This window comes from Vicugna pacos, chromosome 25, assembly GCF_048564905.1.
Source record: "Vicugna pacos chromosome 25, VicPac4, whole genome shotgun sequence".
In the NCBI taxonomy this organism is placed as follows: domain Eukaryota; kingdom Metazoa; phylum Chordata; class Mammalia; order Artiodactyla; family Camelidae; genus Vicugna; species Vicugna pacos.
The window spans coordinates 24,402,522-24,430,223 of record NC_133011.1 but is presented as its reverse complement, the minus strand read 5'-3'; the positions used below and the strand labels follow the sequence as shown (position 1 = coordinate 24,430,223).

The window sequence follows — 27,702 nt, the reverse complement described above, 5'->3', positions numbered from 1 at the left end:
AAGCATTGAATTGCACACTTAGAATCGGTGAACTTATGGAATGTAAATTATACCTCAAAATACATGCATAATATAAAATGTTGAATATTTCAGTGTTATGAGATAAAGTCCCTGTATTGGGAGGGAAAAAAAGTAGACGATTCAGTTAACTATACTTCTGTACTTTCACCTTCTGTGTTTGAAGCTCACATGTTGATTATGATTTCCTTCTGCTTGTGAAGAGCAACTGAAAGACCTATGTACATGGGCAGTAGAACTTCCATAACGTCAGATACACGATAGAGGGTCTCCAGGAAAGCCCACTGCCCACCACCTATTCAGACACCCATCGACAGGGATTTTGAAAGGTCCCCCAGCGTTCACATCAAACCATTTCAATGTTTGTGGTCTCTAGATCAGAAATCCTTGATTAAAATCCATTCCCAAGAAGTTGACACCCTCATTGTTCTTCAGAACATGTAAAAAGTGCTTTGCTTTCATTTCTAGACTTTGCCTTTCCCTGCAATGCATCAGATTTTCAGCCAACTTGGAAAAAGTGCGAGAGCCTCTTAAGTAGGCAATCTAGGGTCAAGCCAGTTGGAGCATCTTGGCTCCACTCCCACCCTAGTGGCTACAGAAATATGTCATTGTTTTAATGCTGGGACCCAGACGCTACACTTCGTTTCACACTCCACATACCACAAATGTTCCTAATGGAAATAGATCACAACACAGGTCATTGTTTCAAGAACTTTGCCATCATAAGGCCTTATAGTCCCTTGTAAGAACATATGGAGGATGGAAAAAATAAAACAAACTGATGTCGTCAGTGGACCTCATGCAGTGAATTCTGGGACTGAATAAAATGAGCAAAACTTGTATTACAGATATTCCTGGACAGCAATGGCTAATATTTTTCTAAATGGAATATGGTTTTTGAACCAAAACAGGATACCTAAAATACTGTTTGTTCATGGAGACAGGGATCAGGAGAGGGTATGCTTAACTTACGTGTTTTTTCCATTATGCTCACACCGGGTCCCTCAATCTCCTGGAGCCTTGTGTAAACACTGATTTTATACTCTGAATCAGGCTGAAGTCCATAGAAGCAATGCCTTGTTGTCCCTCCACCCACAGTGGATTCTTGCTTTTGTGTATCTATAATAAAAATAAAACATACATAAATGAAATTTTTTAAAACAGCCATCAGTAGATGATTTACTTCTAAAATGCTTAAGATGCATGGCCTATTCAGAAACTCCAGAATGAACTGAACTTGTCTGAGGTGTTGTATCTTTTTTAAAAGAATTAATATATCCATCAATTTTTTTTATAATTGAAAATCACATTTTATTTGCTCAGAAGTGAGACATACTAATAAAAGGCTGTTAAGGTCAACCCCTTAATGAACGGAGAATTGTTAATGGTTATAATTAATGTGTACATTGTAATTGATCTTCTGGACAGGTAGGGAGGTGAGCATATTTATCTTTAAAAAAATTAGAATTCCCAAATATATACAAGATCTGGTGGTAGCTCATTGCGAAAAAAAAATGTGACAATGAATATATGTATGTTCCTGTATAACTGAAAAATTGTGCTCTACACTGGAATTTGACACAACATTATAAAATGACTATAACTCAATAAAACAATGCTAAAAAGATTAGAATTCCCTTTTATTCAACATGATTCTCCAGAACACAGTCAAACAATTAAAAGTTGACATAAAAAGATACATCCTTTTAGCCCTATACAGCTTGTTACCATACAATAGGATGACCTTCTTGACAGTGGTCTAAAGATGTAAGCATGAAGTTAGAAATTGTAGGGTTCTAAGTAGTCCTCATGACTTTGGGCCAAGAGGTGGGCTTCCAGAGTTTCAGAAGTTTCATTCATGGGTTCAGGTAGTTTTCAAAACTGCCACAAATGCAGGCAAGAGCTTCGAGCAGCACTGGGGCAGCCAGGGTGTCCCCAGACTGTCCAATTTCTATTTCTCAATGTCTTGATTTTTTTTTTAATTGAAATAAAGTTGATTTACAATGTTGTGTTAGCTTCTGGTGTATAGCATAGTGATTCAGTCAGACATATATTCATATTCTTTTTCATATTCTTTTTCATTATGGGTTATCTCAAGATATTGAATATAGTTCCCTGTGCTATACACTAGGGTCTTGTTGTTTATCTATTTTATATGTAGTAGTTTGTTCAGTCTTGATTTCTAACTGACATTCATGATTTCTTTCAATAGCAAAGGAGACCCCTAGGAAGCGCGGACGAGGCTCTCCAAATTCCTCAGATTCACTTTAAAGATCCTTTTTTAGCCTTTTAATCATAATTGAGGAAACAGGACATGGTATGCTTATGTGGCTGAGGACCATACAACCCCATAGAACTCGATCTTCTAACTAACTCCTGTTCCAAGATTCTTTGTGTTCTGCCAAAACGACTTGCCGCATCCCACCTTCTCTGTCCTGTCCCCACCATGAAGAGGCACAAAGAACTCAGGAGGCCTGATTATCTGTTGGCTACTTTCTTCACTCCCATATCTACAGCAAAACTGCTTGGCCTTCCTGGAAGAGTTAGTGCTTGCCCCCGGGTCTGGAGTCGGTGGGAGGCTGGATTAATCATATTAATCATTTCCTGAGAGCTTACTATGGGACCAGGTTCTGTGCTTGGTCACTAATGATCAAAATAACAGCAAGGGAACAATGGCCAACATTTTGTAAGCACTTACCACGTACCAGGCAGTATTCTAAGAATTTTACATGTCTGAACTCATTCGACCCTTGCGATATTTATACTTATCCCCAATTTGAAGACAAGAGACTAAAGGCCAGGAAAGTTAGTAGCTTTCCCAAGTCCATACACTAAGCAGCAGAGCTAAAATGTAAATTCCAAACTCTAAAGACCAGTCTCAGAGGATGTTGCTTTAATTTCCATTGCTGTATCAGAAAATAACGTAACTCAAATCTATGATTTTTTTTTCAAAGTGAATCAGTCTGAGAGCTACTGCATGTGGATGAAATCAGTAAGTATGATGGTTAGGGGAGATCAGAGGAGGACCTCTCATGTCTTCAGGGTTTTATCATTCCATTGAACATAGCTATCTATGCTGGTGGCTTTAATTACTGAAGAATTTCACATGGGTTTTCTTCAGAGGCATAGAGTGTTTATTATTTTTTTAACCACACGTATAATTTGCTAAAAAGAAGAAACTGCTACCATGCAAAAAACTATCATGCAAATTTCCCTCTGGATTGATTTTCATCTGACCTGTAAATTGCGTCCACCTCATCAAAGCCTTACGTAGCTTTATTTCTAGGAATTTGAAAAGCAGTGTGAAAAAATCTACATTGATTAAACATTATATGTATTATTTAGTGGTTAAAAAGAACTCCTGTAAAATGTTATTTATATTTTATAAGTATAAACAAAATATAGAAAAAAAATTTTTTTAAAGGTCCGTTGCTGTTTTAAACATAAAATGTAAAAATTTTAAATAGTGATTTTGGTCTATTTTTGAAAGTGAAATACCTATTAAATTTCAATCTATATTTTAACATATATATGAACAAAAATATATTCATTATAATACACGTATCAGAACAAACATGACAGAAAAAATTGTGCTGAACACTGGAATTTGACACAACACTGTAAAATGATTATGAATCAATAAAAAATGTAAAAAAAAAAGAACAAACATGACATATGTCACTTAAAATTTTGTCTATGGACAAATCCTGATTTTTAAATGTAAGTAAATTAAGACCACCTGTTAAATGGAATTTGAAATTTATTTTTATAATTGTGAATATTAAAGAGTTTCAAAAGTGAACTTTATAATACAATCTTTGGTAATATATTTGTTTGGAATGACTCAAGGTCCATCTTGATATTTTCTTTATCACATATTATACAAAATGATGAAATTAAAAAATTGTTAAGGTGTTTGTGAGATTATTGCTGTGAAAGGAGTTTAATAGCAAGAAAATATCAGTAAACACTGCCCTCTGTTTTGTTGGTGTCCAAGTTCAGTGTGGCTTTCCTGGGCTCAGAACCCCATCATAGTTGCTTCTTTCTGACCCTTAATCACTCTTTGGAGCCTCTGGCAAGCTTCTGTGAGCCACCAGTAATAGGAACATTTCCTAAATCCTGTGCGTGGAGCATCTTTATCCACGAAAGCTTCCAGAGACCCTCCAGGCATCAAGTCTAGAAATGCACTTTTTTGTCATTTCTTCTATTTCTGGTGAATGCCCATGCACTCTGCAGACCCTTGACAATAGAATATAAATTGGTTTTATTGCTACAACAAAAACAAAAACAAAAACAAAAATCTACAACTCATTGGGAGACTGGAACAGGTGCTGTAAAATTAATGGGAAACTGTATCCGTTTGATTCCAATACTACCAAAGAGGGGTTACATGAATGGGAGTGTATATCCATGTTGCTTTTGGCACGTGTGACTCAGGTCTAATGGCTTTGCCTTAAAGAAAAACTGATCAAGTGATGACTAATTTCCTCAACCCCTTGTGCCAAAAGCTGGGAGTTAAATTTATTTTTTTGGAATGGAGGAAAAAATCTGTCTTTGTTCATTCATTCTTACACAGCAAGGCTAAATACATTCTCTGGGTTACTCTCATACTGATCATCATGCCACCAACTTGCTCACCAAAATGTCCAATGAGTAGTTACTGAGATCCACAAGCAAAGAATATCCAGGATCCAGGACACTCGGCTGGAATTCTACGATACATATTTCCACTCCCCAGCTCTTTCAAATACCCTGACCCCAATCATAGTATCACTGCTTCAGAAAGTTTAATCTTTTTTTTTCCGCTGAAAAGTTTAATCTTAAGAATAAGTTTTGTTTCGTATGATCTTTTTATTTTTGGATCTGGTCCCTGATTAGGTAGGTAGCCTCTCCACCATGCTACAATCCTCTGTTCCTGTCAATGGATGACACATACTGACATTCCAATACCTAAACATAGAAAACAAGTTGAGCATCTTTCAAAACCGAAACCGAGCAGGACCCTGTGGGGTCCTCCCTGGTGCAAATCTTCCCATGTTCCCTATTTCTTGTGTGTAGGAAATAGACTTCATTCAGCCTCCTTGACCTTCCCTGAGTTCCAGAGGGCAGATTCAAACAGCTGCTAATCAGGGAAGGGAGGGGATACAGAAACAAAGGAGGAACAATCAAGAAACAATAGTGCAGCTTTGGAGCAGGGTCCTGGTTACCAAGGCTGTTATTCCCAGAATCATACCCCTGCCACTCCCTCAAATAGAAACAAAGGCTGGTTACAACCTGCGAAGCCCAAGATGGCAGAGGATTTGACTTCTAGTGGACCTTGAGCCTCAATATATGGTCATTGTAATGCATCATCAGCATGCTAAGTGACACACCCCGCCTGCCCATGACACTTGACAATTGCCATGACAACAACCGAAAAGCCCTCATGTAAGAACAGGAAAGAAAGATAATTGGCTCCAGCACACCCAGAAGACAACATGATGGCTGAAGCCTCCCAGAAAAGTCCACGTGGCCCGATCTGCAGCTGGAGCTGTCTCTACCGCCGTCTTGCCTGATAGCTCTCCGCTCGAGCACTCTTCTTTCCTTCTCCTCTTTTGAGCAATAAAGCAGCTGTTCACTTTGTCCCTTGGCCTCTGCTGCTCAAATTCTTTCACAGCCAGCAGCAAGGACCCACACTTTGGTACACTTCCTATTTAGGGGCCCCACTATCTGCTAATAAAACTTCAAAACATCGGGCTAGAAAGAAATTTACCAAGTTAAGGGGATTAGGGAAGGAAATCCGTATTGGGCCCCAGGTGGTGTATAAATACATGAACTTGAAGGAAAATGCTATATCCAACCTCGGGTGCCACGTCAACTCAGAAACAGCTGGAGAGAGAGATAGACCTCCAGAGCATCTGCAGAGCTAGAAGAGGTTCTCATTAGGTTCTGAGTTACTCAAAACCAACCCAAAACCTCTGACTCTGTTTTCTCCTACAATAACCAAAAGCCTACAATTTAATTTGGGAAGTAGATGACTGAATCAAAAGCAGATTTGATTTCAGTCTCTCCTGAGAGGACTCGATCCTTCTGGTAATGGTTCTTTTTTTCCTTCTTGGCTATTAAAAAGTGTCATAATATTTACATGGGTAGAGAACAGCTGTTGTTTTTGCCTGTCTTCCATCTGATTTCTCTGTCTTTGAATCCATTCCTCCTTGGTCTTTTTGATTTGGGAAGGGCTGACTAAGAACCCCCACCTCCCTCTCCAGATACAGGTGTGGGAGGTAACCAGGTCCCACCCACCAGTAATTATTTCATGCCCTTGAACTCAGCGGCTGATTTAGGGGCATGTTACATAAAACCCAGCCAACATGACTCAGTTCCTGGACTTTCGCGGGGATTATTGAGAAAGAGGAGCTCTCTAACAAGTCTTTCACTATGACCATTAAGCTGGAGGCTAGAAGGATGTAATTCTGGATCTAACTGGTGCCAATTCCCAATCTGGCTAAGAATGAAGGCAGAGGAGAGCAAAGCAGAAGGATGGAGCAAGGCTTCCTCTCAATGCTTCTCAACCGTTTGAACACCTAGATTTAGATGTGCCTGAAGCCAGATACTGTTGAATCTCTCAGTACATTAGCCAATAAACAGACCCTTTTGCGTAAGTCCCTTTTATTTGTGTTTCTGCCATTTATTACAAAACAACAAAACAAACAAACCTGAATGATACAGCCTGGCTGCTTTATTCACAAAACCCTTGGAAACTGGCCAGCAGTTGTGGTTAGAGCAGAGGCATACCCACTGACTTCATCTTAGAATAGAAGTGCACATGACCAGACTATGGGGAATTAAAAAAAAAAAGAACAACACTGAAAAAATTACCTGTCAAACAGTAGGAACTGGCAGAGACATTGCAGAAATAAGTCAGCCTGGGATAAGACTTTTCTCCATCACATGGAGGAATTGGGTCCCATTTCTCTTCTGATTTGGGGGGTGGGGGATCAAATTTCTGCTGAGGCAGCATATGTAGCCGATGGGAGATATTACAGAGTTAAAACAGCAGGAGCTCTGGGTCTCATCTGCCCATGGGAGAGGGGGATTCTGATCACAGTCCTTTGAAGGCAGTGAGTGATCAGGACGATGATCACATTCCTCTATAAGATAAAGAAACCCAACCTAATTCTTCCCCACTCCGAAGTGACAAGACTACTCCTTGACTTCAATTGTGTAAATTAAAATATTTAAACATATTCCCTACTGCTTTCCCCACATTCACTCCTCAGTCCCAACAGTCCTTTTTGAGGCTGTCAGACTCTGTTGCTGTCTAGTTGGTGAATGATACTCAGTTGGACACCTGAGTGAATGAGACATAGGCTAATTTGGCTTCTAAACCTCTCAGCTCTAAATGTTGATAAAAAATAAATTGAACCACACTTTTCTTCATTCTTGTTTAATTGAGACTCTTTAAAAAACATTTTTTTTAAGGTGGCAGTTTCTTTTTATTTATTCATGGGGCGGGGGTTGGGCTTATTTATTTATTTATTTTTAGTGGAGGTTCTGGGGATTGAACCCAGGACTTCCTGCAGGCTAAGCACATGCTCTAGCACTGAGCTATATCCTTCCCCCGCCCCCAATTGAGACTCTTGAGGCTCAGCTGAAGACGTTTTTCGCAGCCTGAAAATAATACTGAGGGAGCACAAATTAACTCAGCTGGAAGATAAGGAGGAAAATGTGGTTTCAGAAAGAGCTTACTGAGGTTTTAAATTACCAGATGAATGTTATTAGACACATCAGTCACATCCTCTGATAAGAATTCCAGAGCTATTTTGTAAATATGCTAAAGTAAAAGTATTTAACAACTAAAAAAAAGTATGGATTTCACTAATCCCATGATAAATATAGTTTGATGTCTTTATGTCAATCTACGTAATTACAATTTTTATGAAGGACAATGACTATCTACAGGAGCCTATGTCCCATCACGTCAACTTCTTAAATGACATAAAAGATAAAAATATTCTAGGGTGGTTTGGAAGTGTGATTTTTATAGTTACTATTTTTTTAAAGCTTAACAAATACCACTAAATGTCAACCCTTCTATATCAAAGTGCAACTTAGCTAGTCTTAAAAAGAGATATGAAACATAACTCATCAAGAGTTTATAGTTGTTTCACAAACAGTTGTATATCTTTCATCTAATTCTGCCTAAGCATCCCATGAATCACATAAATACCACCACAAAATCCATGTGATTTGCCCTGACTTCCCCTTATTCAATGTTTATTGCAGATTAAAGCCACTCCCGTACGCTTAGCCAATGGCTGGCTAAAGGAATCCTTACAAGAGCACACGCAGGGAACTAAAGAATCCGCGGCTTAGCACGTGTGTGGAGACAATGCCTTGGTTGGTGTTGGCAGGAAGCTCCTCTCACGTTGTTCAGATTCTATTCTCATATTTTTAGCATCTCTCCAAATGCTCTCCGCACTCTACTAAATGTTGCTTTCCACTTTCTGGATTGGATCAAAAGTGGAATTTCTGCATTTTGAATGGAGTTATAGCCAGGGATGTGGGCTACTAAATTCAGTCCTATCCAGACTTGAAAAATTGGCTCCTTCTGCTTTTTAAACTGGGGAAACCATGATCATTTGCCCAGAAAGAAGAAAATTTAACAATTTTCTTATCAAGTTTGAAAGAGTAAAAAAAACCATCAGAGATTCTCTAGTGTCTCCCATGTCCCCCTAAAATAACAAGATGCACTTTTTCTATTAATAACACAAATCTGATTAAAGTAATTTCCATTCTTTGATTTCATCTTCTGAATGTTATCCATGCCGACAATGTGAAAAGAGGATTAATAGTCCCTGGAAACTCACTTTTGGGGAATCAGTCTTTTGTTGTTCTTCTTGATACTTTTGATGAAGACAAGTAGACATTTTAGTGTTTCAACCTGGAAACCAAGTCCCAAGTTGTAGATGCACTTGAGAACCGTGATACTGAAGGAACTGCCCATGATGGCACAGATACGTCATACCACCTCCCGAATGAGACTTTGCTGCTCACCAATTATCCCCCAAAGAAAAAAGAGTCACTGAGGAAGACATGAAAGTCAAACCTAGATCCCCATGGGGTAACGACCAAAATGATAACACCGTACATTTTGCATCTGACTAGTACTGCCTGTTCAGACCCTACCACTAATAGCAGCTTACATCTCCTGGGTGCTAACATGTGCAAAGCACTGCTGCAAATATTTCACAAGGATCATCTCAGCTTAATTCTCGCAGCATGCCGCAAGATCAGCATTATGGTTATACCCACTGACCGTAGATGGGAAAATGGGGGTTTGGAGAGGTTACATAACTGGCTTAACCAGCCATTCTGACTCCGCAGTCTGCTCCATCCATAAGGTAATATTGCTTCCTCCAGAAGAATGCTTCTGTCTAATGTTACTTGTGCATTGTCCTCAGTGGTTTGCACAGAGCTAGGTACACGAGTGCTTGACGAAAACATACATGATGGGTTGCACTTACCCTGGCGGGATTCTAGGACTATCCTGTAGGCAGTGGCGTGACGCTGCACCTGCCACCGAGCACACAAGCTGGTCATTCGGATCTGGTCTGCCTGAAGATCGGTCACCCCCAAAAACACTACAATGAAATAGAAACACAACTATGTCACACTACAGACAATGCCGTAAATGTCCCCAAGTCTGAAATTAACTTTAACGTGGGTAAAATTTGAATTCAAAGTTCCATGGCCGGTGGTGAGAAATCCATTGAGTCATAATACATTAGTGCATAAAAGATAACTATTTTATGATTTCAAAAAGCAGTTGCAAGAATGATGGGTGATGGAGTCTGTTTGATATTTGCAAACAGAAAAAGAAGTGTATATTCTGGAGAAGACCAGATGCAATGGATGGTGAAATTATGGGTGATTTTAAATCTTTCCTCTTTATTTATTTGTGCTTTTTAAATATTCCACGATTAATATATAATGCTTTTATCATAAAAATGTTAAATACAATATGTACTTATCAACCGCTGAAAGATAGTCATGCTTTAAATAAAAGGGAAGAACAAAGCCAACAAAAGGGAAGTTCACTCAAACAGGAGCAGCTCACCTGGACTGGCCTTCAAAACATGACTGAGTTAGAGTGAACACATTTTTGAAAATTTAAAAAGGGAAGATTTAACACAGATAAAAAATGATTAAAAACAAAAGAAATACACAGATTCTTAATCATCTTAGAACAAACACAGTGTTATACAAAAATGATTCACAGGAAATTTATTTGCAGAAGCAATAAAAATACTGTTTCTCCAGTACAATAGAGGAATCAGCATTCAGTGTTTAGCACTTAGATCCAAGGAGAAAAAGCAGAACATTGATATTTACCTTCCCCAATGATCTGACTTCCATCCATATCATTTTCTCATACCTTTCCCTCTCTTTTAGCTACTTCATAAAATTGAAAAAAGAGCTAAAAGTTATTTTTCAAGATGGAAAAACAACCTAATCACAGTTTACATGTTGACACTGTTCCTTTCTGTTAGATCAGCCAGCAAGGGAAGACCTTTTTTCCTAAGGCCAACTGAACAACCCTCTAGCCCCACAAAAAAAGGAAATTGTTCATGATTTCCATAACCACACTAACTTTATCACTTCTCGGCCTTTTGGCTAAGATCAAGTGCATAACCATGCTAACTTTAAAAAAACACCTTAATTTATTTGCCATTGTATGAGGTTTTATTTCACTTAGGAGAGAGAGAAAACAAACAATAAACCAATGTAATTTTTTACTTTAAGGAAAGAATATAAAACAATTTAATACTCCCAGTCTTTTAAAATATACTTGGAAGACTCACCACATTTATTAAAGAAGAGAAGAGGGATGAAACAGAAGGAAGAGAAGGGGCAGAGAAAGGAGGACAGAAAGAGACGAGAGAGAGAAAGGAGAAGAGAGACCAATAAAAAGTCATAGAGACAGAAAAAGTGGCACAGACAGGAAGGATAATCTTGAAAGGAAGATGAAGACAAACCAGAGGGGAGAGGAGGTTAAAGGGTGGGAAGATACATAACACAGGGAAGGGACTTGGAGGTTACGGTAATACCTAGAACAGTATCACTTCAACAGCCAAGTATGAGATCAGAACCACAAGCCAAAGTCTTCCCAGATCTGTTGAAGACAGAGACTATTTCTTTTGGGGTCAAACTGATTCCATATTTAGCCTTTCAAATCTCAAGATATTCCATAAAAAAGAACTCAGGAAGCTTCCTCTAACGAAAGGGTAGGCCCAGTATAAAACATAAGTCGCCAGATATAGGCGGCTGGGGTTGAGTTGAAGAATGGGGTCCCATTCTTGCCTAATTCCTTTTATTGGATTAATTATTTGATCAGCGATGAGAGTGAGATATGGATCAAGTGCATAAAGCACAATTATTACAAAAATAATAGTGGTGATTCACTGAGTGCTTGCCATATGGTAGACACTTTTTATACATTATTTCTTTAATCCCCCCAATCAGCATGTAAATGGTTATTACTATCTTAATTTCCAGAGTTGAGAACCCTTGGGCTTGGAGAATTAAGTAATTTGCTCAGGGCCTTAGCTAAGGAGATTTAAGGCTTATATTTTGTTTATTTATTTATTTTATTGAAGCACAGTCAGTTACAATGTGTCAATTCCTGGTGTACAGCACAATGTCCCAGTCATGCACATACATACATATATTTGTTTTCTATATTTTTAAGGCTTATATTTTGGTTATAACTTTACTATCATTCTCAAGGGTGGGGCATGTACTATTGACAGTACTCAGGATGATTTCAATGATCACACAGACAAACCATTTTTATTTGGGTCATTTATGTATTATATTTAATGTGTATTAAAAATACTGGTTTTCTGTTGAGAGTAACTATGTGTGTTTTGAAAGCATTTAAGAAACAAAAAAGAAACTGTAAGTCAAAGCATTTAAGAAACAAAAAAGAAACTGTAAGTCGACTTAAAGAAATATATTAAACAGATGGTGTGGAAGTTTAGCAAAACATCAGGAATATGGAACATACGTGCTGGAGTTTGGAAAATGTTGTATTATGCCCTGGGTGTCTGGGAGGGGTGGACGCCAAGGAGAAGTCCCAGGCGGTGTGCAGAGAGCATGTAAATCCTTGAGAGACAGAGAAAGAAGTCTTTCTAATAGTGCATGTATCTTTTATAGATGGTGTGTGTGTGTGTGTGTGTGTGTGTGTGTGTGGTGTGAGGGGGAAGGCGCAAAGGCTTTGAGAAAAGGCAAACTTCCCCCTGGCTCAAGTTTGACTGGCTTTGGCCACATCAGGCTACAGGCTGGTTGGAAAATTTCACCTAATTTGAAAAAGGCCAACAAAGACTTTCCAGAAGGAAATCCCATCCGCCACCATCAAGTGTATTTGAACGCCAGATTCTGACATTCTGGCTGCCAACTAGGACTCTGAACTACAGCCCTGAGTAAGGAGCACACCTTTCTTTCCATGAAACACCATCCAGAAAAGGGCACCGCTGAGGAGAAGAAAAGCCAAAAGACCAAGCTGAAGCAGGGGTTGAGTTACAGTGAAAACAGAGCCGCAAAACCACACGTGGGGGCCGAATCGACAGAGCATGGCTCTTACGTGTTTTCACCACGCCCGTCAGAGCATCGCTGAAACCCGAAGCCTGGGAAGCAAATATTTTCACATTGTAGTCCATTCCACTGAGGAGGTTTGTGATAAGGATGGTGTTGATGTTGGCTCCCACAAACGTTTCCAGTGTTGGGCCAGCAACTGAAGGAGAAAGCGTGTGTTTCAGCGACAACAGAATATGGAAAAATGAGACCATTCCTGAAGTTACTGTCCTTACTCAACTGCTCTTCAGATCGCCCAGAACGTGAACAGAGCTGGGGTTTGCATCCAGCCCCACTTAGCTCCAAGACTAAGGCTCTTTTCAGGCAGCTGCTCCTTTTCTCAATTACAGTTCTTTCCCTAGCACTTACTCAAAGGAGCTGGTCCCTCCCACAATCCACCCTCCACCGTACGTACTGTGAGGATTGCACAGTGCAGCACTGTGTGGCCGTGGGCTTTGGAACATGTGCCAAACTGAAGAAGTCATTCTCAATTACCCTTCTCAGATACCCAGCTTTGTCCTCAAAGGCATGCAAGTGGCCATAGCAGCAAATTTTATCATGGACACCATGCCATACACGGGGGGAGGGGGGCAGGATATATGTTACCGTTAATAGTTCTATCCACCCTTCCTCTGATTTTTAAGACCAGACAGATGATGCTCTAATTCGAAGGCTCTTGACCAGCTGGCTTCTTTGGGCTTTTACATTTTCACCTCTGTTTCAACCCAGTGGAATCTTTGCTTGAGCATTAAAAACATTCCTTGCTATGTCCCATACAAGTTCATTTACCGCCTGCCTCTCCCCTTACGGGCTCATTCTTTAAGAGCTTTGTGTTAGTGACAAGTTCCTAAAATACTCATTACTTTACCCCAGAACTCTCCCCTTCCAACAACATATTTGTATTTTTTACAGAAAAATGTATGTGTTATCTTGGTAGGGATTGTCCCACACCCCAACCTCTCGGTGCAAATGACACTATACAATTTTCCACTTGACCTAGAACAGGGTTTTTAACCTCAGCACTGTTAACATTTTGGGCTAGATAATTCTTCATTCTAGAGCAATTGGGAAGCAAGTTGCCTACAGTGACTTGTAAGATGTTTAATCATTCCTGCTAGAGGCCAATAGCCACTCCCTACCCGCCAAGTGGTGACAGTCAAGAATATCTCTGTTGGGTAGCAAAACTGTAGCAACTGAGAACCATTCACCTAAAACAAAGCTATTTTCCCACAGAAAGTCTGATAAATTTTTATCCAGGGGAGGAGGTAATTAGGTTTATTTTATTTTTATTTTTATTTATTTTTTTAATGGAGGTACTGGGGATTAAACCCATGACCTCATGTATGCTAAGCACATGCTCTGCCACTGAACTATACCCTCCCCCCACCAATAAATATTTATAGAATGGTCCAAAGAATGAATTTAGCAAGGCACATGACCATGAGCCTCAGGCCTAAAGAAAAGAAACAAAAAAGTTGGTGGTGATTCCCAAAGCATCAGTCTTGAGTAGACTAGGGCATCCACGGTGTATTCTTGCCAACTCATGTTCATGGTTCAGAGATATCTGTCCGGAGAAATTGGAGGTGGGGTATTTTAATTGTGCGGACCTGGATACTGGGACACAAGAGAAAAGTCTGGAAAGTGTTATAAAGGCAAGAGCAGCACCTTGGATGACAGATTGAGACTCCGAATTTTTGAGGGCAGGAAGAAATTTTTAATGGCCCAAAGGATGATTTTAAATTTTCCTGCCAAATCAAGAGAAATAATCGGAGAAGCTCTTTCTGTTGAACAACCAGAGAACTGAAGGCCCAGGTCCAGAAAACGAAGAAGACTCTTACGATATCTATTTTTAGTCTCCTGTTTAAACTTGAACGTGCTGAGTGTCAGGAGATGATACCGCAGTAGGTGACGGTGCACGTGGTCTCCACAGGCATGTGGACCAAGGGCACGGTCTCCCCCATTTGGGTCATTCTCCCACCTTCAGGATATAATGATGTGGGAGGTTGGGAGAGAGGGGTCCCCTTATCCAGGTGGCTGAGAGGCTCATGGAGAAGCCTTTTACTAGCACAATCTCAGGGCTCTGATGAATTTTATACCCTAACACAGTTTCCAAAATGGGGACACTGAAAAGTTGCTAAATGGACTTTTTCCAACTAATTCAAGAGGAGGTAGAAGAGGAATTAGAAATCAGAGGTTCCAAATGTGTAGAGCTTACATATCCATCAAACCATGGGCTCTTCCTATTGCTATAGAGTCAAGGTTTCTTAGGCTGCCTCCTTGGCTACGGTGTGTACAGGTCAGGTGTCTACCAAGTATGTATTCTGCTCATTAACATACCCAGCCGTTTTTTTAGGTGCGGTCATAATGTCAAAGCTGTTTTTTTTTTTTAAAAAAAGGTAAGACACTCTTCCCATTTCTTAAAACCAAAGATAAAGCCAATAGAAAGTAAAAACAAAACTAATCTAGCTTTAAAGATAACATTTTTTAAAAAGCATGACTTACCACTGACAGGTTTGTAGACAATCCTATAACCCTTTACAGGGGAAGATGGGGGATCCCATGTAATGCGCAATCTGTTATACCATTCTTCTGAAACCCGCAAGTTTTGGGGACCAAAGGGTGGCACTGAGAAGGAAGGAAAATGAAAAAAGCGGGTTTAGCGTAGTTTCCATCTTTACAACCTACACCGTTGTTAACAAAATCCAAGATATCTTCCCAGAATGTGAAAACTATTTACAAGTGAAAATGCACTAAAACACACACCCGTTAGAGACTCCATGGTTGTGTTAAATATTAAATATTAAATGTATGCTCTTGTGGTGAGACACTTTCATCTGAAGGTCAGCGGTTCATTCAGTGTAATTTTGGTTCCTTTTTCTTCGGGTAATTTTAAGTAAAACTGAATTGAATAGTGTTTATTAAAAATTTCTGTCTACACACCACTCTGTTCCATTATCAAAGGATGTTTGCACAGCAGCATCAGTAATGATGGTGATTTTCGGAGGCAAGATTCAGATGATCTTTTTTTGCTTTCATCTTCATATCGCCTATATTGTTTAAAATTTTATATTATCACTTATCAACTTTTATCAAAACATTAAAACCATCACATGGACGACCTTTGTAAACTACTGTGCACACTGACGGATATTACCACTATCATTATTATTTTGTTGTTGATGGAACTTAGTTGTGTTGACCACTGCTTAAAATAATCCAAGATTATTTCAAAGGCCACATTCTGAAATAATTTTACTGTATAGAGATTGTTAAATGTGACGGTACTTCCGTAAGGAGACTCAAGTCATATTTCTATAGTAATCGTCTTTCAATAGTTTTTAATTTGTGTGAGTGGATATGTGTTCATTATAGAATCCTTTTATAAATTATGCCAAGTTTTAACACGTGAAAGTTAAAAGTAGATCTTTGAGCCCAGGTCATCAACTGTTAGATGGAGCCCCTTTGCCTTCCTGCTTCTTCCCTCCCCTTCCCCACAGTGGCAGGTTTAAGGTAATTTTATGGAACTTCAGAGTGTTAAATAACACACTCCAAACCAACTCAGAATAGCAAAATTAACTAAGCTGATTTTGCTAATTTTAAAACCATTCTTGCCTGCTCTTTTTTTAAACTTCAATTTAAAAGCACATAGTAGATGTTCCATATATGTTAGGCTGAATACTACTTGCTTTTCTTCTTAAATTGCTGTTTAAGTCTGTGGTTCTCAAACATCTGTTTAGCAGCAAAATACCAAACTATGCCAGGAACACCAATGTGTGGAGCAAATCAAGATGGCAACGTACGGGTAAAAGTGGAGTGAAGAGCCTGGAGCTCTTTCCCTCGCCTTCTCTCCTTCCACGTGATCCCTGAGGAAATAACTGGAGCAATTCATTGGGCTCCTCATACTCTGATCTAGGTGATCTGCAGCAAAATGTGCAGGCTTGCTGTGAGTCTGAGTGGAGACACTCACAGCGTGGACCCAGGGAAGAGGGAGAGATGCCCACACCATCAAATGAGGAAATGACATCCATGTGCTCAGCTGAGCAGAGTCAGGACTTTGGGTTGCAGCTACAGAATTGCAATGGCTTGCACACTTACTTGAAAACTCCATGCTTAGGTGCCCAGGTACAGAATTCAGCCCTTACCGCCATTCTTCACCTAATCACGTATTAACGGTTTGGTAATTGTGGGAGATTAAAGATGGGCACAGGTTTTTTTGACCTTCCTCCCATTGAGAGGTGGAGGGTATGTTGCTCTTTTTAAAGCAGGTGGGCTTGATCACCACCTTGACCAGTAGATTACAGCAGAGAAGCCCAGAACAGTTAAACAACTTGCCCAAAGTCACACAGGTTGAAATATGTAAAGACAAAATTCCAACAGACTTTCCGTCTCCAAATCCCTTTTCACCACCTGACCCTGTGGCTACCAGCGTGCACTTACGAGGGACAAACATTTTCACTTAATTAGTCAGCTAGGAACCACAGGGAGAAAGCTTCACTCACAGGTTTTTCCAGGGACAGAGACACTGACCCCTTCTCCGTCATCGTAGATGGGAGTCACTGTGACTTTGTATTCAGTATCGGAAAGCAGATTCTTCAGAAAGAGATCGTTCTGGCTTCCAGGCACCATAACCTGAGGAGAAAAGCAAAGGATCGTGGTCTTAGTCAGACTCTCGTTCCTACTGATCTACGAATGCAGTAGGACTGTAGGCACTTTGAAATAATCAGAAGCAAGGAGATGTGCTTGGAGGATGATGAGAGAAAAAGGGTATACATGCAGAAGCATTTTTCTCTGTAATTCCCCTCAGAGCAACCATTAGATTCTAATCACTAATGCAGAAGGCTTAAATTGGAAGCTTTTAAGCTCTGAGGAATAGTCTTCTCTCAACACCTTTTCAGCATTTGTAAAGTATCCAGAAGAGAGTATAATCATCTCTTTGGAAAGCAGGTGTTTATGGCTTAGGAGAGTTCATTCTATAACCCAGCCTATGTATCATATTTGATTCTACTTAAGTATTCTCCTGGAATTCAGCTTTCCATTCTCCCCCTTTCAGAGATCATCTAATCCTAGTATTTTAGAAAAGGATGGACGCTAGCCAAGAACAACACAACCACACAGTAAATCCAAGATTTCTGAGTTGAAACATATTTACCAGTGACACTAAAAAATAAATATTGCAGCTTTTTTATTTCTGAAAGGAGATGTAGTCTTCAATCTGAAATCACCATTCCTCTGGCTGCAAAAAATCAAGTGCAGCGGTGGGGTGGACACTGCCCCAGCGATCAGTGCAACGTTCCATGTGGCTCAGCAGTGCAAATCCTGGCATCCCTGAAAGAATATATGGACCAGAAAAGCCACATGTTCTCAATGCTAAAACCACAACACTTTCTGCCTAGGCTCCAGCAGTTGGCACATCTCTGGGCCTTTTAAAAGACTTAACCATGGCTGGAAAAAAAAAATGCTAGGATGTAAGAACTGACCCAAACGCGTTTAAGGGAGTCACAAGACTGGGACAGCTGGAGATGCTTTTGGATTCAAGAGCCGGGTAAAATGCCAGCAGGCCAAGGGCGTGCTGTCTACTTCTGGATGAGTCAAGGAACCTATAAATCACAGAATAAGCCCTAGAAAGCCTCGAGTTGAACTCAAAAGCAGCTGTTGCTAAGATATTGCTAAGCTCTAAAAGCAGGGATTTTTCTTAATACAAAAAAAAAGGAAGTCTGAATTAGGTGATTTATATCAGATTAATATGATTTTTGCTCATCATATGAAATGACATTGAAATACGTGGAGTGGGAACTGATGTAGTCCTGGGAGAGAGATTTTACAAAAGGAGCTCTGTTTAATTCTAGGAAGAGTGAGATAACCCTGGCATTAAGAACATGTAAAGGAAGGATTGCGGCTGCCCTCACTTGTCTTACCCCATCAACGCAGTTTCTTTTAGGGCCTTTCTTTTCTAATACAACCCTCTGGAGCCCAGAGACTGGGCATTTGTTCCAAGATGTCTGTCTAGCAAACCACCCATGCTGATGTTCCTGAAATAAGGTCATCTCTCAAACGGAGAAGTACATGACCCCGGAACAAATCAAATTTAGCCTGTAGGGTGCTGAAGGGCAGTGGGACCATTCTGGAGGTAGTAGTTACTGTGGTTCATAATAATAGCCCCCATTTAGCTAGTTGGTATTGTCTGCCACGTGCTACTCTAAGTATTCTAATGTAATAATTCACTTACTCTTCACCATACCCCTTTGAGGCAAGAAGTATCAGTACACTCATTTGACAGATGGGGAAACTGAGACCCACACAGCTACTGAGTTTTTAAAAAAGCCATACTGAAGTCCTGAATAGCTGGCCAGAGCCTTTTTTTAAACCAGCACTGTCTATTCCACCTGCACTATGCAAACCTCTCTATCCTAGCGATACGCATTCCCAAGAATAAAACGGAAACCTCCTCATGGGTACGCAAAGTTCCTTCCGCTTGATCTCTACTTGTCTGCACAAAGCAAGGCAAAGATGGGCGCCTACTAAAACCAGATGCTACAGCTCATAGTGAATAATGGTTTTGTTTATAAAAACAATTCTATAAAAGATGCTCATGGTTAAATGAGATGTAAATCTAACCAGCTGAACTTCATGTTTCCAATTTTTCAGAAATGCAACTCCATATCTGGATCCATTATTGCCCAAAGCTCTTCAGAGTGGACTGGATCCCATCCAGCAAGCTGTTTCCGCAGTAGAAGCAGGACTCCCTGCATCGTATTTCGTTTCCGTCTTAGACAGTTCTGTTTCTAGACAGTGATTCTCATGCTTTCCATGGTGAAGGACTAGGTAGTGTTGCTTGCTGGTGTTTCAATCTCAATCCTTGAAGATCAATATTTTTATAGAATACAATAAAACAAAATTGATAGAAAATATGATCATATGCTTGGATGTACAGCAATGTCAAATTGCTGTAAATGTTTCTAAAAGCTTGATCTTTTTGCTTTTTTCTGAGGGAGGAGGTAATCAGGTTTGTTTGTTTGTTTGTTTGTTTGTTTGATGGAGGTACTGGGGACTGAACCCAGGACTTCACGCATGTGAAGCATGCCCTCTACCACTGAGCAATACCCTCCCCTTCAAGTTTAATCTTAATACCTGAACTCAGAGGCGAGTGAGCCACATTCTGCTCGAGAACATTTTTCGCAACTCAGAATTCAGGTCGTGGTTTTAGATTTTGACAGGTAGGCTCTAGAAAAGTCTGGAATCCTGATCAGTCTTTCACAAAAAAAGACATGTGAGACCGCCCTCCCCTGACAACAAAATGCAGGTCAATGTCATGACCACTTCTCCGTATTTCAGAGCAGAAGTGAAAGTCAATCCTTACGAAATATTTAATAGGAGTTTTAATTTCTAGGAGATCAAAAGCTTTTACTGGGAATATTATATTTGATAGATTGGATTATGCCTAGAAACTGTATCAATATTTCACTTAACCTCAACTGGAAAAGTAAATTTAATGCCTCTTGTTTCACATATACTAAAGCTTGCCTTAGATTTACAATGGTATATATCTATGCTACTCTCCAGCTCCAATACTCTATCTTATCATTTCCTCAGGCAAATTTAATCAGCTTTTATAGGTAAGGAAAATTCGGAAAGATGGTAAGAAGCATTTCTCTTATCCATACACATTTTCTTTCTTACTTTTTATAGTATTTTTCTTTCCCTGCTAGCATCATTATTTTAATATATCCATTTGGTGTGTGAGAGTTAACATAGATCTCCAGGTGCTGACCCACCTTGGGTTTGCAATCTAAATCTAGACGCATGCACTTTCTGTCTTTGATAATAATACATTACATTTATATAGCAGTAACATTTCACAAAACACTGAGATATAAATACTCAATTACTCTTCAGTTGAGTCCCTGAAAATATGCCTGTAAATTAAGATTGCAAAATCCAATTTAATTGGAATTCACTAAACAGGCTTGATGGTTAAGGAATTCTAAAGTACTTTCTTCTGTGTAGCATAAACACTTCTGCACAGCAAATAATCATCATCAAATTTATCAATATTTTTCATTTTTACTATGGGTTTGTTTAGCTGGTGCATATGTGTGTTGAAGACGTTTGATCTTTTTTTCCTTCATCTAGGTGTCCAAGTGTTTCAAAATAAACAGTGTGAAATGAAAGAAACTAGCAAAGGGAAAATTATCTAGAGACAATCCAAAGTAAATACTATTATTATTTTACCTTGCACAGCTTACAAGTGCTCACGTAAGATTAAATTGTTACTCATTCCAAATTAGCGGGAATAATTTCGCAAGAAGCTTGATGTGTTTCTTGGAAAGAGTAGAAACAAAAACCAAAAAACAAAACTCTCACTCTGGGGAGTTCTATGGGTTTCATTTTAGGGACCAAATTAAAATATGAGAACAATAATAGGGAAAATAAAACATCCAAATAATATTTTTAGTTACCATGGCTCAGCACAATTTAAATTTTTTCGAATTTTCCAATCATGGATCATTTGAAATCTATGGTCTGAGTAAATTTATAATTCAACCTATTTTGTTTAAGTGTCCATTAGTTTTGCAAAAGTACTCCCTGACCGATTTCATGGACTTTCTGGCTATTCCCAGTAGACATGGCTATTGCATTATCATTGTGTTCTGTGACGATTCATCTATCAGCCTAAAATTAAGTACTTTCCTGAGAGAATCTTGAGCTCAAATAATTTTCATAGACCATATAAATAAAAATAATTTGCCATCAAATAAGGAAGAGTAAGAAAGAAAGGGTAGTAACGTTATTCTTGAGCAATAATGTATTTGGAGAGTTGTTTCCTACGGTGTCACAAAAATCATGCAGCAGAAAGCAAGAAATGCAACTAATGAGGCCGAAAAGAGTATATTCCATGACTAAAAAGAAAACTTTCTCTTGGCTGCAAAATGGAGTTATCTGGTCTGATGGGAAGCATGTCTAGAAAACAATTTTCAGATTCTAGAATAAAATGAATGGTATGGTATAAATGAAGAAAACATGGAAAGGCCATGATTAAGAGTATACCCAAGTTTTCCAAAAATACTAATTTGAAAAGATACATGCATCCTAATGTTCATAGCAGCATTATTTACAGTTGCCAAGATATGGAAACAACCTAAGTGTCCACCAACAGATAAATGGATAAAGAAGATGTGCTATGCATATACAATGGAATACTACTCAGTTATAAAAAAGACTGAAATGTTGCCATTTACAACAACATAGATGGACTTAGAAGGCATTATGTCAAATGAAATAAGAGAGAGAAAGACAAATACTGTATATCACTTATATGTAGAACCTAAAAAAATACAACAAACTAGTGAATATAACAAAAAAGAAGCAGATGCATAGATACAGAGAACAAATTAGTGGTTACCAGTAGGGTAGGGGGAGGAGAGAGGGGGAGGCATGAACTATTGGGTGTAAGATAGGCTCAAAGACATATTGTACACCACAGGGAATATAGCCAATATTTTGTAATAAATGTAAATGGAAAATAATCTTTAAAATTATATAAAAATATTTTTAAAATTTAAAAAATACTTTATTTCTAAAAAATGAGTGTACTCAGGTTTTCAATATAGAAAAACAAATATAGATGAAACAACTTAAAGAAAACACATAAAAAATCTAAATCCCTTAGGGAAACACTCATGATTATGAATACATTAGAAGTGACTATAAATCTGCCCAAAGAGAGTCAATGTCAGTGAAAAATACAACTATTTGTTAATGGACGGCATCTTATCAGGAACACTTCAACTATGTAAAGAAAACCTTTGAGTTATGCTTTGCTTAAAAACTTCTAATCAGATTCCCAAGGGCAAAAAAGTTACATATGTATATATAAATATATATATAAAGTTTATATATTAAAAATTTATGTATCCAAAATTTCTCTCTGTATATGTATATACACACACGTACAGAGACAAGTGTATAAATTGTACATAACCCAGTGTTTGTGCTCTAGCAGGTTGTCAAGGAAGCAGAAGGAACACAGGAAAGAAGGTTTAGCAACATTATCAATTTAAAGCAGGCTGTATGTGGAGCAAGTAAGTTCTGGAGACAGAAAAGTCATCAAGAAACCAGTCATTAAGTTTAGATTAAGCAAAAACATTAGTTTCCAGAGACGGTGAGTCACCAAGAAATGAGCAAGGAAGCTTGCATTAATCTCTGGAAATAGCCCCGTTAGCCTGGTTAGTCAGGGAACCGTGGAGTTTCTAGTCAGCTGATTTATACAGACCGTTCCTACCACTTCTTCCGCAGGGTCCCCTTGAGCAGTCAGGTAGGTCACCCTGAACTGCTGTACACTGCCGTCTGAAATGTCCCATTTTACCCGCAGGCTAGAAGTGGTTTCATCATCTATAACCAGGTTTCTGATTCCTGTGCGGAAAACTGGAATAAACACAACCAAGGATTTAAAGAATTTTTCATCCATCATATTCCAAAATGCGTTACAGAGATGATTCGTGGACGTGGCAAGTGGTACATTTAGTATATCTCTAACATGTAGACCCACATGAAGCAAGAATTCAGCTTTAGTGGTTAATGGGGAGCCATGACACCTACTGGTAACAAACAAAAATGGGTTTAAGAGATGCTTTCAAGGTAAGATCACGAACCCTTTGGAACTACCAGGTTTGTATATACACTAGTGGGGGGAACTGGGGAGCAGCCACTGGACTAGGAAGCCAGAAGGGGAGCCAAAAGGGGAGCATGATCGTGAGGACTTCACGTGAGGGCTGAGTTGGAGAAATGGGTATGAGGGGCCAGATGTGGTCAGCCTCAGCGTGCAATCCAGCATCCCACATCCATCCACTCACCTGCTCCCCCATTTCTGTTTTAACAAATCTGCCACTATTACTGCCGTCTCTACTCACTACCTCCCACCATGACAGCCTCTATCCATTCAGCCCACGCGATGTTATCCTTTCTCTGATATCTGTCCACACTCCTTCACCTGTGTTCTCTGACACACTCCTTATCTCCCAAGGTGACTGCTCTCTCATTTGTCCCATTTTTCCTTCTCTGTCTCATGCTAACTTCCTTTCATTTGGTCCATCACCACCGACTTTTTCTTCTCTTCATTCATTCATTCATTCATTCATTCAGCAAACATTCATTGAGCTTTTCCTATATGTCCAACTATGTCAGGCCTTTAAGGTATATAATGGTTAACACTCGACAAAAGTAATTAAAGGGTCACAGAGGAGGCAGGAGAGCGACATGTACCAGGGAAAACTGGGTGAGCGTACCGGGCTGTAGGAACAGAATGCAATGTCTTTAGATGGCAGGAGGATATGAGGAAAGCATAAAAAACATGGCTGAGTCCAGGAAGGGAAGCAGACCCAATCAGAAAGCATCTTGGATGCGATGATAAAGAGATTTGGGGGGCAGCATAAAGAAGGGCTCAGTAAAGGTTAACTGAAGAATGAATGAATCGATCAATAAGTAATGGAGGGCCACGGAAGGGTTTTAGGTTGGGAAATAAATGATGTCATTAAACTTGTTTTACCTAGTTGACTCTGACAACTAGTTGGGAGGTATATGACAATGGAGGGGAAAGTTAAGCTGAGAGAGAAAACAGTTGCTGTAGGAAGACCAATAAGCCAGCCAGGTCTCAGTTCCCCCCAAAAATGTGAGTTACTCATAGAAATGCAAAGAATTCACGATATGAACAATTGAGTAATTCTCAACAGAGCAATAGGAGAAGTCACTGAGATCAACAGTAGGGCAGAGACTCCTAGGGCTGGCTATGCTAACATCCTCTGGGAGATTGAATGGGAATCCAAAACAAAGATGAAAAATGTAGAGAGACAGAACAGTGAGATTAGTAGACTAAAAGACTGATTAGATAGATCAGAAGATGCTGAGAGGTTCTAAGAGGAGTGAAATTTGAACCGGCATGTCCTGTTCCGAATTAGTAATATGAATTAAATAAAACTGGGATAACATAACTTGTTGTTTAAATTAAACTTTTTCTTACAGGTAAATGGGTTTTTTTATCCTTACCTGATGTCACAGGTCTTGTAGGTGCTATAGTCGTAGCCGGTTCTGTCCAAACATCGTCAACTAAAAAAAAATTCATAACTTTAAAATTCTGTAATGAAATTAACTCTATACATTGGTGTAGAGCATTCTATAGTTTTCAAAGAAAAGTCCATCTATATTATCTCACTTGTTTCTCACAACGTCCTTGACTGTGGTTGCAGGAAAGAAGAAGTGAGGTGTAAGGCAGGCATGACATCCATTCCACAGGTAAGAAAAGTGAAACCCAGAGAAGTTAGTTTCTAATCACAGATCCCAGCCTTCATATAAACATTTGCATTACATCTATAAAATTATGAAACCTCCCAGTTACTTTGAAATGAGGTGATGAAAGGATATTAAACAGTGCTGTAGATCCAGGAGTGAACGGGCTACCAAACAGGACCCCTAAGAAGGACAATAAGACATGTGTTTACTATTTCTTTTATCCTCCCTGGGCAGCCAGTGGATGGAGTGGCTGTGTGCTGCTCTGCTCAGATCCCCTCTTCAGGGTCAACACACTCATCCGCCAGCTTCTGGAGTACTGGCTGCCAAAGGTCCAGAGCTCTGGGAATTGTCTTGCCTGTGGCTGCAGACTGTCAGGGGATGGCCTTCCTCCAATGACCGTGGATGCAGGGATACAAAGCCTGGCCCCTTTGACTCAATCTGGGACAACACAAAAGGGTCATCCCAGGTCCAGAATTCCTAACAGAATTAGCTGAGGGCTCAGTTTTTGCTTCTTCCTGTACCCTATCCTGCCCTCCTTGTTTTCTTACAGATGCATGTCCCAACTACACCCTTCAGTAAACCTTCTGGATGCAATTTTCTATTTCAGAATCTGATTCCAGGAAACCCAATCAAAGACAATTGAATATGTGGTTAATACCTCATATTTAAAAAATGAAGGGATGAATGAATCAGCAAGTGAATTTTGTACAAGGTTCTTGGAACCAAGATGAACTTGGGAAATTCCAGAAACTTTTGGACATTTTGCCCTACACTTAATGGTTTGTTCATTTATTCATTTATAAGTTGTTTCATCCACCCATCCATCCAACTATCCATTTATGCATCCATCCATCCATTCAATAAATATTCATTGCACAGTTAAAACATCCCAAATGCTGTGCTAGGTGTTGGGGTAACACGGTGAGCAAGTCAGGTATGGTCCCTGCCTTTAGGTGATAATAGAACACGAGTCTAAGATGTCCACATATTGGTTTCATTAAAGGTAAAATGTATGAAGAATACTGAGGACAAAGAGAAACTGAAGCCTCTGTAGCCAGGAATAAGGGTGATGGGCAGGGAACCTGGTAGGGTGAAGAGGGTGTCAGAATGAATGATAGGAGCTTATGAAGTCCATGTTGGCCCAACCAAGACTTACGTGTGGTCCCAACAGCAGTCACCACCTCACTCTCGCTTCCATCATCCAGTACAGCCAACAGTGAAACTTCATATTCAGTGCCAGGTTCCAGACCTTCAATAACATATGAGTCTTGATCTTCACTTAGGACAACCTGAAAAGTATTCAGTGCTTAGTAACCGAGTTTACTTGAATAACACAGAAGACAGTTAAGAAAAAAATAATACAAAGGAAAAATGCTATCCCAAGTGTAAGCAAGAAACAGCTAAGCATAAAGAACTCCAGGGCTATTGAATTCAACCTTAAAGTCAAACCAGAGACTTTCTTCCTTTCCATTCCTTCAGCAAATAAAAGATTAATATTACAAAAGTGGCATTTTGAAGTTTTATTACATGTCATTCACAAAAATCAAAGAATCTGAAAATACGTAACATGTATAACTAACGCCCTAGTGAAAATGCATTTTAATCTTAGAAAAACCAGGTGCTGTGACATTTATAAAACTCCACGCAAAATATTAATTACTTCTGGGATTCCCAATCTATTTTAAAGCGAAGGCCAATTTGAGTGCAGCCCTGAGCATTCACTTCCAGATAAAATGCTCTGGATTATTCAGTCTCAGACAACTCACCTCTTCAGTATTCCCACCATAGACTGGAATCCACATCAACTTGTGTTGCCCTTCATCAGCCGAGAGGGGATGCCAGGTCACTCTAAAACTGTCTGTCGTCACCTCATCAATTTCCAGGTATTGCTGGGCTGGCACTTCCTCTGTAAGCCGAGGAAGGAGATCTTGTTAGGGAATTGAGAAGGTAGGAAAACCGTAATTCAAGCTGTTCCCTGGGAGCCATAGAGAGAGAAGACTCTGGGGAGCCTCTTGCTTTAGGAAAATGGGGTTGATCAGTCCAGTGTGGGCTTAAGATTTCGGTTTTCAGCATTTATCCACAGTATAAATTAGGAAGACCAGGGACACAGCAGAATTTTACAGTTTTCCAGTAATTCACAGAACTCTTAGATTCTGTTTGGCCCTTTTCATTAACTATAAAAAATAGGTGTGCCATATTCATTATTTTATAAAGATACTGTTTTCCAAGTTTTAAAAATTATTATAAATTTTTTGTTTGTTTCTATTCTTATTTTTTATTGAAGTATTGTCGATTTATAATGCTAGTTTCAGGTGTACAACAAAGCGATTCAGTTATACTTATACATACAGACATATATTTTTTTCAGTTTCTTTTCCATTACAGCTCATTACAGGAAGTTGAATATAGTTCCCTGTGCTATACAGTAGGTCCTTATTGTTTATCCATGCCACACATAGTATTGTGTATTTGGTAATCCCAAACTCCTAATCTATCCTCCCCCCACCCCCGTCCCCTGCTGGTAACCACAGTTTGTTTTCTATGTCTGTTTTCCAACTATTTTGAAGAAATTAACAAAAAGATGCCCTAGAGGCCTGAGAAATGTCACTCTTGGTTTTATTCAGTTTCGTGTCTAAATCCCTTCCCCAGTAATAAGTTAAATCCCAGAGAAGTCTGTTCATCCTTTTCATCATGTACATATGGTTGCCATCAAAAGTGAAACATAATTTATCAGACCTTCTACTATTTCATTGTTTTCACACTTCTGGGATGTACAACAGAGACCAT

General features: G+C 39.3%; 1 protein-coding gene across 3 annotated transcripts in view; it reads right to left on the bottom strand.

Annotated features, from left to right (window-relative positions):
• Positions 1-27,702, bottom strand: part of COL14A1 (collagen type XIV alpha 1 chain) — a 184,328-nt gene that overhangs the window by 91,740 nt on the left and 64,886 nt on the right. For 2 of the 3 annotated variants that reach the window (XM_015245410.3, XM_015245407.3), the window contains exons 16-24: positions 26,682-26,821; positions 26,072-26,204; positions 24,673-24,732; positions 22,904-23,055; positions 17,133-17,262; positions 15,136-15,258; positions 12,644-12,793; positions 9,525-9,641; positions 991-1,137 (exon numbers count right to left, since the gene is read on the bottom strand). In XM_015245410.3, the coding sequence (XP_015100896.1) occupies positions 991-1,137; positions 9,525-9,641; positions 12,644-12,793; positions 15,136-15,258; positions 17,133-17,262; positions 22,904-23,055; positions 24,673-24,732; positions 26,072-26,204; positions 26,682-26,821 (1,152 nt within the window). The remainder of the gene's footprint in view (positions 1-990; positions 1,138-9,524; positions 9,642-12,643; positions 12,794-15,135; positions 15,259-17,132; positions 17,263-22,903; positions 23,056-24,672; positions 24,733-26,071; positions 26,205-26,681; positions 26,822-27,702) is intronic. The other variant, XM_015245409.3, reaches the window with a different exon arrangement.